Below are 13,497 nucleotides of genomic sequence, written 5' to 3'. Positions count from 1 at the left end.
ATTTAACAAGAAGAAATGGGAGTGAGACAAAACATTTTTTGAGCATTCAATTTAATGAAAACAGAAATCCAACTTCCAAACATGAACTCAGTAATGACTAGCTCCGCCGTTACTGTTTTATCACTTCAAAAATGTATTTCGGCATGCTTGATGCAAGTGTTTCCATGAGGTGAGTGGGAACATTTCTCCAAGTGGTGAAGATGGCCTCACGAAGGCCATCTACTGTCTGGAACTGTTTGTCTATTTTTGTAAACTTGCCATCCATCCCCAAAGGTTCTCAATTGGATTTAGATCAGGGGAACAGTAACACGCAGGATGGGCCAAAAGAGTGATGTTATTCTCCTGGAAGAAGTCCCTTGTCTTGCGGGCATTGTGTAGTGTTGTCCTGTTGAGAAAACCCAGTTGTTACCACACAGACGAGGGCCCTTAGTTATGAGGAATGTTCTCTGCAACATCTGGACATAGCCAGCGTTCGTTTGATGCCCCTGAACTTCCCGAAGCTCTATTGTTCCACTAAAGGAAAAGGCACCCCAGACCATTATGGCGCCCCCTCCACTGTGGCGCGTAGAAAACATCTCAGGTGGGATCTGCTTGTCATGTCAGTAACGTTGGAAACCATCAGGACCATCAAGGTTAAAAAAAAAATTCCCCTCAGAGAATAAAACGTTCTTCCACCTTTGAATGTCCCATGTTTGGTGCTCTCTTGCAAAGTCCAAACAAGCAGTTCTGTGGCGTTCCAGGAGACGAGGTCTTTGAAGACTTTTTTGTTTTTGAAGCCCTTCAGTCTCAGATGCTGTCTGATGGTTATGGGGCTGCAGTCAGCACCAGTAAGGGCCTTAATTTGGGTCGAGGATCATACAGTGTCTTGATGGACAGCCAATTGGATCCTCTGGCTCAGTGCTGATGAAATTTTTTGGGGTCTTCCACTTTACTTTTTTGTTCCATAACCCTTAGGATCATTTAAGAAATTCCAAATGACTGTCTTACTGCGTCCCATCTCAGCAGCGATGGCACACTGTCAGACCCTGCTTATGCAGTTCAGCAACCTGAGCACGTTCAAAAAGGGAGAGAAAATGACAATGAATCCACATCTTTGCACAGATTTGGCCTTTTAAAGGCATGTGGTCCTAAACTTTTGAGCTGAAAAACTGCCTGTTTCAGTTTATTCGTTTTCATTAAATTGAATGTTCAAAAAATGTTTTGTGTATATATATATATATATATATATATATATATATATATATATATATATATATATATATAATATATATAATATTTTAGACTACCCGACAGCGGTGGATGCTCTGGATTGGAGCCAGGTTATGCCTTCCCTCCCTTTTTGTCTCATCCCGCAGGTGTTAAACAAGGTAGCACGGGAAAAAGCATCCATAGTCCCAGTAGCTCCATATTGGCCCAAGAGGGCTTGGTTTTCAGCGCTCCTGAGGTTAGCCTCCCTCCCTTCCCTCTGCCACCAAGGGAGGATCTTCTCTTTCAGGTCCCCTCTTCCATCCTGACCCGGATACTCTAAAGTTGACAGCATGGAGGTTGAGAGGAACATCTGGCTAGACAGGGGCCTGTCAAAGTCGTGTCCACCCTACTTAAGAGCAGGAAAGAATCCACGGCCAATAAATACCCCCCACTTTCCTGGGTTTCACTCCTGACCCCCTTAAAGAGCCTGAAATACCTAGGATTTCTACAAACGTGCTTAGAAAAGAGGCTTAAGGCTTCCACCTTGAATATCCAGGTGGCAGCACTGAGTTTTTTGTTTTTTGAATGCTGCCTCCAGAGCTCATCCCTTGTTGCGGCCCCTTACTCCTCCGTGGGACCTTAATTCAGTCCTTACGGCCCTAGCCTAGCATCCTTTTTGAGCCATTACAGGATTTATCCTTGGAGACCCTTTCCTGTAAACTGGCCTTTCTAATAGCCATCACCTCGGCAAGAAGGGTCTCGGAGATCCAGGCTTTTTCTGCCTTCCAGTCGTACACTTCAGGAGGGGTTTAATCTTCTATCTGGAATCTACCGCTCCCTGGAGAGTGGACGAAAATCTCTTCATTGAATATTGGGGTAGACTGAAAGGCCGCAAGGTTTCCCGGGGACTCTTAGCCAAATGGGTTAAAAAAGCCATCCTCTTGTCCTATGGTTCCCTCAGGACTCATTCCACCAGGTCAGTGGCCACCTCCTGGGCAGAGAGGGCTAATGCCTTCCTTAGTCAGATTTGTAGGGCCTGCAACATGGAGCACCCCTCATAATATTTTTATTTTTTTTAGGCTTAAGTATTATAGGCTTAATCGCAATGAGGACGCGGTCTTCGGGAGGAAGGTTCTTCAGGCCATTGTCACTCCCTAAAATTTGATTTTATTCTCGCATGGGGGAGGGGAAAACAATAATTGCTTACCAGTAATTGTTTTTCTCGATACCCATGACGGCACCCCCAAAATTTCCCTCCTTATTTAAAAAATATTTTAGATTATTGCTTTGGTGTTGGCACATTCCGGAGACCGGTAATCACTGAGGTGTGGTGGGGGGTGTGAACATTTTTATATACTCAGGTTTCCTGTCCCAGATGGGAGGTCCTCCTCACATGGGTGCCATCATGGGTATCAAGAAAAACAAGTGTGTGTGTGTGTGTGTTTCTCCCCCCCCTTTCCTCGCCTCACGATCCTATCCTTCTACAATCAGGGTTGGACCTTGGTTTAGCCCTTCGTTCCTAATGGGTCAGGTGTTGGCGCATCTGTCCTGGGGCAGCTTTCCAGTGTGCTCTGGTGCCCATGGCAACCTTCCTTCCAGGAGCAGCACATACGGTTCCTCTGTACTGTTTACTGCCTTTGGTTCTGAATATAGTTCTCTCAGCGTTCCAGCCTTTCTCCCTTTGAGCCCTTGACGGAGTCTCTCTCCGACTCCTGTCCTAGAAGACATTTATTATTTATTATTTCCCATCCATCAGTTGGGGGTGCTCTCTTGCAGAAAACCCTTCCTGGTTCTTCACAAGGATAAGGCGGTTCTCTCGAAGGTGGTCTCTGACTTCCATATCATGAATAAATTGTCCTTCCTTTACTGTCCCTCTCCTTCACACCCTACGGAAGGGAGTTACATTATTGGACGTTGGCAGCCTCCAGTCCCTTCCAGTGTACGAAAACCCTTATCTTCGGAGGGTACTCGCCAGGGATTGGCGGCCTCCAAGGTGGCGATTGCACATTGGATTCAGTCTGCAAGTGCTGAGGCATACCGCGCCCGGAGCAGGGTTCCGCCCTTAGGTGTCATGGCTCACTCCGCCAGAGAGGTGGGCGCTTCTTGGGCTCTGAGAAATCGCACTTCCGGCTACTGCTCCTCACGTTCACAAAAATTTACCATGTACATACTTATGCATCGGTCGTTGCCTTGGGCCGCGTGGTCTTGCAGGCGACAGTTCCTAGATGCCTGCAGGGACGCTTGCTTCCATGGGTCTGTGGTTTAAAGGGAAAATGGCAAAGATCGGGTTCCCATCCCGATCGTCACCTAGCAACCATGCGTGAAAACTGCACTGCTTCTGCACTTCCTGATTTTCACTCAGCCCCATTCACTTCTCGCTGATGTGCACAGCCCCGTAGAAATGAATGGGTCTGGATTCAGTGCAGGTGCAATGCGTTCACCTCACACGTTGTACCCGCACGGAAAACTCGCCCGTGTGAAAGAGGCCTTATACTTTCAGTAAACTAAACCATGGCCCAGTTTATGTCCACTGTCTTAGTCTTCATTCTTGCTGTTGGGCTGGGATTTGTGGCTGTAATACTGCCATCTGAATGAGGCCTGAGCTTGTTTTGTATATTGCTGCTAGGGACCCCGTTTTTATATTTGTTTGTATGCTTCCTAGTTATAAATTGGTGCACAACGGTATTAGACTGTGTGCAGTGTTAACATGCCATTTGTTGTACCTTTTTCTTATGGAATACTGTAGTATATCCGCCCAGAGTAACTTTGCAATGGGAGCGGTGGTGAATGCAACGTTTGGCTCCATTATTGAATTGACCTTCTACATCACTGCACTGATAAAGGGGGAGAGAGAGAATGACAAGTGCTATGAGGAAGTGGTGAAGTCTGCCCTGACTGGCACGTTGCTGGGGTGTGTCCTCTTCGTTCCTGTGAGTCCTCTGCAATAAAAATACTTGACCTTGTGTGAAGCTAACTTTTCTTTCTTTTTTATTTTTTTGTAGTTTTGTAATCTGTTTAGAATGAATGCAATAAAGAACTCTTTACTATAAGCATTTTTAAATGGGCTGTGATTACTTATAGGGGTTGTGCATGGTGATTGGAGGAATAAAGCATCGGGAACAAAGATTTAATAGTCGATCGGCTGGTGTGGGCTCTGCTCTCCTCTTTATTTCTGTTGGAGGTAAGACCTGGGGAGTTCCCACCCATACCTTGTGTATGATGCTTTAATGTTTAAAATATTTAAAAGCCCTGTGCATGAACCTTTGCATTTGACATAGAATGTCTCTAAGACTTGAGACGTGGCCACAACAAGTGCTGCTTATGAAGGCTTTGCTTTAGATTAATACTTTTTCGGCTAATGTATTCACAATGGTGATAAACATTGCAGATGATAAAGCTAAAGGTGAAATAATACTAAACCACTGTGGTTACCATTGTAAATGTCTGATAAGTAGGAGTCCTGTGACCGCTGTTTAGAGGGTAGAAGGGGTAACCCTTTCCATGGATTTGTGCAGTTCTCTCGATTTGTCTTTGACCATCTCAGGCTTTTTTTGTCAATCATTTTTTGGGTTATAATGTTGTTAATAAAATACAGATTTGTATACAATGACAAAGATTGTCAGTCTATCTATCAAATTGACCACAACATACTGGATCCATCACTATAGTAACCTCAAATCAGCGTAATATCAAATCAAATAGACAAACTTGATGTGAAACGGATAAATGCAAAAATGTTAAATAACATATTTCCAACCTCCCCCCCCCCCCCCCCCTTGCGTTACCCTGCAGACAGAAAATTGCATTTTTTTTTTTAATATTTTTTTTTTAATCGTACCTCAAAAAAAACATGTCAATGTAAACTAATACTAAAGTGAGCACACTATTTTCACTAGTACATAGCTTGAGCTAAGGTAAATGGCCCAGTAGGGACAGTTGTCCTCTTAGGTCAGGAATGCTCAACCTGCGGCCCTCCAGCTGTTGTAAAACTACAACTCCCACCATGCCCTGCTGTAGGCTGATAGCTGCAAGCTGTTCGGGCATGCCGGGAGTTGTAGTTTTGCAACAGCTGGAGGGCCGCAGGTTGAGCATGCCTGTCTTGGGTAATCCCTTGTCAGTGCTAATGAAGCAAAGTTTCCAGTTTCTAGCCAGCCCTTCCATATTGACAGGAATTTGTTTGGACATTTTCTCTAACATAGACCCTCTTTCGACGTGTAAAACTGTATTCAACCTATTTAAATATTCCTGTTGGGTGGATTACCCCTTATTCAATGCTTAGTAGTTAAAACCCTTGCCTGGAACAACATTCTGAATTCATAGAGATGTATTATCATCTATTCTTGGAGAATTCAGTATACCCAACACACAGACTCTGGGGTCCATTGGGTAATCTTATGAGTCGTTACAGCTATGATTTCTCGTATCTCTTGCCAAAAATTGGGAAAATATTGGGACTACCAAACCACGTGAAGCAGTGCCACTTCTGTTGCTCCACAACGAGGGCATGTGGAGTCTGGTCGTACACCTATTTTAAATAGAAGTTTGTGGGTTCTATACACTCTGTGTAGCAAGTATAGCTGAGACATTCTGAGATTCGTTCAGTGTAAGACTAGTAGTTAGTCATTCCATTGTTCTTGAGATATTGTCCCAACATCCTCTTCCCATTTTCCCTTTACCACCAAGGGCATTGAGGGGAGATTGGCATCAATTATAAATTTATATAGCCTGGATATCAGGCCTTTGGCAGACCTAGCCTCCAGTAATTGTTTCATCACGGAAGGTGAGGCGTCAATTACTATGTCCTTTTGGAAATTGCGTTTTGATATGCATGCTTTAATTTAAGGAATTGGAAGAATGCCGTTTTGGGTAGGCCAAACTCTTACTGAAGCTGGGTAAAAGATTTAAACACTCCATGTGATTGAATTTAGCCCAGAAAGAGTGCCCCTCTCCTCCCATGGGGCAAAGCATTCTAGCCTGAATATTTCTGGTAATTGGGGGGGTTTCGCCATAATGGCATAATGTCACTGAAACCTGTCGGATTCGACAATTCTTAGAATTTTGACCAAACCTTGGTTAAAAGGGAGATTGTGGGAAGTTTCCTACCAAGAGACTGTTGCCTACTCATTTCCACCAATGCACTAGGCGCTCTTTGTTTCATAATGTAAGCAACAATATCGGCCGAAGAGTCTGTCAATTGTTTTAATCCACCCTCTAACAAACATGTTGTAGTTGTGCAGCTATAAAGTAGGACCATGGGTGTGCTGCCCATAATTATTCAACCAGCAAGTAATTTTTTGACAGGAAATGACATGGGTGTCTCCCAAAAGATAATAGGACTATGTACAAGAGGCATTATTGTGGGGAAAAAAAACATTTCTCGGCTTTTATTTACATTTGAGCAAAAAGTGCCCAGTCCAAAATTATTCATACCCTTCTCAATAAGCAATAGAAAAGCCTTTATTGGCTATTACAGCAATGAAACGCTTCCTATACCGTATTTTTCGCCGTATAAGACGCACCGGCCCATAAGACGCACCTAGGTTTTTGAGGAGGAAAATAAGAAAAAAAAATATTTTGAACCAAAAGGTGCGCTTTTGGTGGGTTTTGAACTAATTGTGGTCTGTGGGTGACGCACTGTTATGGGGGATCTGTGGGTGACGCACTGTTATGGGGGATCTGTGGGTGATGCACTGTTATGGGGGATCTGTGGGTGATGCACTGTTATGGGGGATCTGTGGGTGATGCACTGTTATGGGGGATCTGTGGGTGATGCACTGTTATGGGGGATCTGTGGGTGATGCACTGTTATGGGGGGATCCTCTCTGGATGGCACATATATAGCATCTTATGCTATGTGTCATCCACAGATCTCCTCCATAAGTGTCCCTGTAGTGAATGACCCTCAATACAGGGGGTGGGGGTCGCATCTGCTTTAACCACCTCCCGACCGCTGCACGCGTATATGCGTCCGGGAGGTGGTTGCTTTATTCCTCCTGGACGCATATACGCGTCTTCTCGCGAGACGCGAGATTTCCTGTGAACGCGCGCGCACAGGAACGGAAGGTAAGCGAGTGTATCTCCAGCCTGCCAGCGGCGATCGCTCGCTGGCAGGCTGGAGATCCGAATTTTTGAACCCCTAACAGGTATATTAGACGCTGTTTTCATAACAGCGTCTAATATACCTCCTACCTGGTCCTCTGGTGGTCCCTTTTGTTAGGATCGACCACCAGAGGACTCAGGTAGGTCAGTACAGTCCCACCAAACACCACACTACACTACACTACACCCCCCCCCCCCCCCGTCACTTATTAACCCCTTATAAACCCCTGATCACCCATGATCACCCCATATAAACTCCCTGATCACCCCCTGTCATTGATCACCGCCCTGTCATTGATCACCCCCCTGTCAGGCTCCGTTCAGATGTCCGTATGATTTTTACGGATCCACGGATACATGGATCGGATCCGCAAAAAGCATACGGACGTCTGAATGGAGCCTTACAGGGGGGTGATCAATGACAGGCGGGTGATCACCCATATACACTCCCTGATCACCCCCTGTCATTGATCACCCCCCTGTCATTGATCACCCCCCTGTAAGGCTCCATTCAGACGTCCGCATGATTTTTACGGATCCGATCCATGTATCCATGGATCCGTAAAAATCATGCGGACGTCTGAATGGAGCCTTACAGGGGGGGTGATCAGTGACAGGGGGGTGATCACCCTGATCATCCCCTGTCATTGATAACCCCCCTGTACGGCTCCATTCAGACGTCCGCCTGCGTTTTGTGGATCCGATCCATGGATCCGTAAAAAATCATGCGGATGTCTGAATGGAGCCTTACAGGGGGGGTGATCAGTGACAGGGGGGGGGTGATCACCCTGATTACCCTGATCACCCCCTGTCATTGATAACCCCCCTGTAAGGCTCCATTCAGACGTCCGCATGCGTTCTGTGGATCCGATCCATGGATCCGTAAAAAATCATGCGGATGTCTGAATGGAGCCTTACAGGGGGGGTGATCAATGACAGGGGGGTGATCAGGGAGTCTATATGGGTGATCACCCCCCTGTCATTGATCACCCCCCTGTCATTGATCACCCCCCTGTCATTGATCACCCCCCCCCCACCCCCCCCCCCCCTGGTAAGGCTCCATTCAGACATTTTTTTTGGCACAAGTTAGCGGAAATTTTTTGTTTGTTTTTTGTTTTTTCTTACAAAGTCTCATATTCTACTAACTTGTGTCAAAAAATAAAATCTCACATGGACGCACCATACCCCTCACGGAATCCAAATGCGTAAACATTTTTAGACCTTTATATTCCAGACTTCTTCTCACGCTTTAGGGCCCCTAAAAAGCCAGGGCAGTATAAATACCCCACATGTGACCCCATTTTGGAAAGAAGACACCCCAAGGTATTCCGTGAGGGGCATATTGAGTCCATGAAAGATTGAAATTTTTGTCCTACGTTAGCGGAAAGTGAGACTTTGTGAGAAAAAAAAAAAAAAAAATCAATATCCGCTAACTTATGCAAAAAAATAAATTCTAGGAACTCGCCAGGCCCCTCATTGAATACCTTGGGGTGTCTTCTTTCCAAAGTGGGGTCACATGTGGGGTATTTATACTGCCCTGGCTTTTTAGGGGCCCGAAAGTGTGAGAAGAAGTCTGGGATCCAAATGTCTAAAAATGCCCTCCTAAAAGGAATTTGGGCCCCTTTGCGCATCTAGGCTGCAAAAAAGTGTCACACATGTGATATCGCCGTACTCAGGAGAAGTTGGGGAATGTGTTTTGGGGTGTCATTTTACATATACCCATGCTGGGTGAGAAAAATATCTTGGTCAAATGCCAACTTTGTATAAAAAAATGGGAAAAGTTGTCTTTTGCCAAGATATTTCTCTCACCCAGCATGGGTATATGTAAAATGACCCCCCAAAACACATTGCCCAACTTCTCCTGAGTACGGCGATACCACATGTGTGACACTTTTTTGATGCCAAGGTGGGCAAAGGGGCACATATTCCAAAGTGCACCTTTCGGATTTCACCGGTCATTTTTTACAGATTTTGATTGCAAAGTACTTCTCACACATATGGGCCCCTAAATTGCCAGGGCAGTATAACTACGCCACAAGTGACCCCATTTTGGAAAGAAGACACCCCAAGGTATTCCGTGAGGGGCATGGCGAGTTCCTAGAATTTTTAATTTTTTGTCGCAAGTTAGTGGAAAATGAGACTTTGTAAGGAAAAAAGAGAAAAAAAAAAAAAATCATAATTTTCCGCTAACTTGTGACAAAAAATAAAAAATCCTAGGAACTCGCCATGCCCCTCACGGAATACCTTGGGGTGTCTTCTTTCCAAAATGGGGTCACTTGTGGCGTAGTTATACTGCCCTGGCAATTTAGGGGCCCATATGTGTGAGAAGTACTTTGCAATCAAAATCTGTAAAAAATGACCGGTGAAATCCGAAAGGTGCACTTTGGAATATGTGCCCCTTTGCCCACCTTGGCATCAAAAAAGTGTCACACATGTGGTATCGCCGTACTCAGGAGAAGTTGGGCAATGTGTTTTGGGGGGTCATTTTACATATACCCATGCTGGGTGAGAGAAATATCTTGGCAAAAGACAACTTTTCCCATTTTTTTATACAAAGTTGGCATTTGACCAAGATATTTTTCTCACCCAGCATGGGTATATGTAAAATGACACCCCAAAACACATTCCCCAACTTCTCCTGAGTACAGCGATACCAGATGTGTCACACTTTTTTGCTGCCAAGGTGGGCAAAGGGGCGCATATTCCAAAGTGCACCTTTTGGATTTCACCGGTCATTTTTTACACATTTTGATATCAAAGTTCTTCTCACACATTTGGGCCCCTAAATTGCCAGGGCAGTATAACTACCCCACAAGTGACCCCATTTTCCGCTAACTTGTGACAAAAAATAAAAAGTTCTATGAACTCACTATGCCCATCAGCGAATACCTTAGGGTGTCTACTTTCCGAAATTGGGTCATTTGTGGGGTTTTTCTACTGTTTGGGCATTGTAGAACCTCAGGAAACATGACAGGTGCTCAGAAAGTCAGAGCTGTTTCAAAAAGCGGAAATTCACATTTTTGTACCATAGTTTGTAAATGCTATGACTTTTACCCAAACCATTTTTTTTTTTTTTTTGCCCAAACATTTTTTTTTTATCAAAGACATGTAGAACAATAAATTTGGCGAAAAATTTATATATGGATGTCGTTTTTTTTGCAAAATTTTACAGCTGAAAGTGAAAAATGACATTTTTTTGCAAAAAAATCGTTACATTTTGATTAATAACAAAAAAAGTAAAAATGCCAGCAGCAATGAAATACCACCAAATGAAAGCTCTATTAGTGAGAAGAAAAGGAGGTAAAATTCATTTGGGTGGTAAGTTGCATGACCTAGCGATAAACGGTGAAAGTAGTGTAGTGCCGAAGTGTAAAAAGTGCTCTGGTCATGAAGGGGGTTTCACCTAGCGGGGCTGAAGTGGTTAATAATGCCAGCGGGGCCCGTGCAGTGACTGTATTCTACTACACGGGCCCCGCTCACTGTATAATCATCTCTCTAATAGTTAATTGTTGTATGCATGTAATCGCATAATGAGCGCTGTGTATTACCGTACTTACAACTAGAAGCGCTCGCCGTTCGGAGAGGAGGGAGGAGGCAGGACGGGCGCTGGCAGCGTGAGTCATACGTCATGCGCCCACGCCGCCTGCTTCATTCATAAAGTGGGCGGCGCAGGCGCGTGACTTATGACTCACCCTGCCAGCGCCCGGCCTGCCTCCTGCCTCCTCCCTCCTCTCTGCTCCGAACGGCGAGCGCTTCTAGTTGTAAGTACGGTAATACACAGCGCTCATTATGCGATTACATGCATACAACAATTAACTATTAGAGATATGATTATACAGTGAGCTGGGCCTGTGTAGTAGAATAGTCACTGCACGGGCCCTGCTGTCATTATAAATGCAGATGCCGGCCCGCAGCCCCTCCTCCCTCACAGCTGATACACCCGCCGCGATCCGCGTGGCGGGTGTATCATTGAAAACTGGGCAAAATCGGCTACATTCGCCATATAAGACACACTGCTATTCCCCCCCCCCCCCCCCCACACTTTTGGGGGGGAAAAAGTGCGTCTTATACGGCGAAAAATACGGTAATTGTAGACTGGCTTTTTGCATGTCTCCACAGGTATTTTTGCCCATTCATCTTTAGCAAGGAGCTCCAAATCTTTCAGGTTGGAGGGTCTTCTTGCCATCACCCTGATCTTTAGCTCCCTCCACAGATTCTCAATGGATTCAAGTCTGGACTCTGGCTGGGCCACTCCAACGTTAATGTTGTTGTCCGCTAACCATTTCTTCACCACTTTTGCTGTGTGTTTTGGGTTATTGTCATGCTGAAATGTCCACTGGTGCCCAAGGCCAAGTTTCTCTGCAGACTGCCTGATGTTGTCGTTGAGAATCCTCATGTATTGCTCTTTTTTCATGGTGCCGTTTACTGTGATTAGGTTCCCTGGTCCATTGGCTGAAAAACAAACCCAAAGCATTAGGTTCCCACCACCCTGTTTGACAGTGGGGATGGTGTTGTTTGGGTTGAAGGCTTCTCCTTTTTTACTCCAAATGAAGGAAACCTCATTGTGACCAAACAATTCAAATTTTGTTTCATCTGACCATAACACAGAAGACCAGAAGTCTTCTTTGTCCAGATGAGCTTTTGCAAAGGCCAAGCGAGCTTTTGTGTGCCTTATCTGGAGAAGTGGCGTCCTCCTTTGTCTGCATTGTGCAGTGTCCGTTGGATTGTCTGCCTTGAGACATTGCCACCAGCAGTGCCCAGATTCACTAGGATGGCCTTGGTGGTGATCCTTGGATTCTTTTTCACCTCTCTAATTATCATCCTGGCCAGCACCGGGGTCACTTTTGGCTTCCGACCACATCCTCTGAGATTTTCCACAGTGCGGAACATCTTTGTATTTTTTGCTCAAATGTAAATAAAAGCTGAGAAATGTTCCCCCCCCCCCCCCTTCCCACAATCATGCCTCTTGTACCTCATCTTATCTTTTGGGAGACACCTATGTCACTTCCCGTCAAAAAATTGCTTGCTGGTTGAATAAAAGTAACTAAGTCAAAATTTGCCTGGGGTATGAATAATTATGAGCAGTTAATTTAGCAATTAGTGGCTCTAAATTCAGTTTTATGTATTTAGCTGGTATTGGTGTTATCATCACTCCTAGGTATTTGAAGTAAGTCATTTAGCTTAGGGGTATACGGCTGAGGTCTAATTTGTGGGGGGTAGGATCCAATGGGAGATTTTGTGGACTTGTCATAGTTTATTCTTGGCCTAGAATTCTCCCAAAATCAACAATCTCATTCATTATAGGGTCTATAGAGTTCTGTTAATCTCCCACATATAGTAATAAGTCATCTGCGTATAGCAAGATTTTCTTCCTGGGGTCCTACTGGAAATTCCCTCCAGTCTGGGGACAAACGTAGAAGGCAAGCTAGAGGCTCAATTGCTATCGCAAATAGTAGAGGGGACAAGGGGCAACCCTGTCGGGTGCCCCTATATAAAGGAAATTGATCGGAAAGTATCCCGTTCTCTCTAATCCTTGCTAGCGGGGAGTTGTGCAGTAATTTGACCCAGGAGACAAACCCCCATCCAAAGCACATGACTTCCAAAACTTCCCATAGGTATTCCCATTCTACACTATCGAAAGCCTTGGCAGCATCTAAGGATATTATTGCGCAGCATCCCTCTGTATTGACTGTCTCTGGAGATTCAAAAACAGTCGACGGAGATTACTGGCCGTGCTCCTATCTGGCATAAAGCCAGCCTGATCCTTGTGTATCAAAGGAGTGATTACCTTATGCCGATTTACCTTATGCCAGTATTTTAGCTAGAAGTTTCACATCATTTGATAGAAGAGAAATGGGTGTGTAAGAATCAGGTCTTGCTCTACTTCTAGAGACCCAATGGGTAAATCTATTCTGGACAGGGAATTACGAGATGCTGAAAATCAGGAGTATTGCCGTTTCTGGGGGAATCTGATTCTTCATAGGTCGTGCATGTCCAGTTCAGAGTAGCATTGCCAATTAGGTCTCCGCCGCATTTATGTTATGAGGCGGCGGAAACTTATCTGCAGAAGGATCTAGATATTTGTTAAAATCGCCCATTAGAATTGGCACCTGTGGCCCTTGAGCTACCCATGACAGTACCTCTCTTATTGCTCCGCTGGAATATGGCTGTGGGATGTACATGGCAATTGGGAAGAATTGTACCCCAAAA

The 13,497-nt window shown here is 44.9% G+C and overlaps 1 protein-coding gene across 1 annotated transcript in view; it reads left to right on the top strand.

Moving 5' to 3' along the window:
• The window catches only part of LOC122927787 (putative cation exchanger C521.04c), a 91,875-nt gene that overhangs the window by 36,751 nt on the left and 41,627 nt on the right, over positions 1-13,497 (top strand). The window contains exons 11-12 of the mRNA XM_044279991.1: positions 3,935-4,118; positions 4,270-4,369. Of these exons, the coding sequence (XP_044135926.1) occupies positions 3,935-4,118; positions 4,270-4,369 (284 nt within the window). The remainder of the gene's footprint in view (positions 1-3,934; positions 4,119-4,269; positions 4,370-13,497) is intronic.

The sequence above is a fragment of the Bufo gargarizans genome, chromosome 2 (assembly GCF_014858855.1).
Source record: "Bufo gargarizans isolate SCDJY-AF-19 chromosome 2, ASM1485885v1, whole genome shotgun sequence".
NCBI classification, from domain to species: Eukaryota; Metazoa; Chordata; class Amphibia; order Anura; family Bufonidae; genus Bufo; species Bufo gargarizans.
Note: the sequence above shows the minus strand (reverse complement) of the source record. Positions and strands in the feature narration are given on the sequence as shown.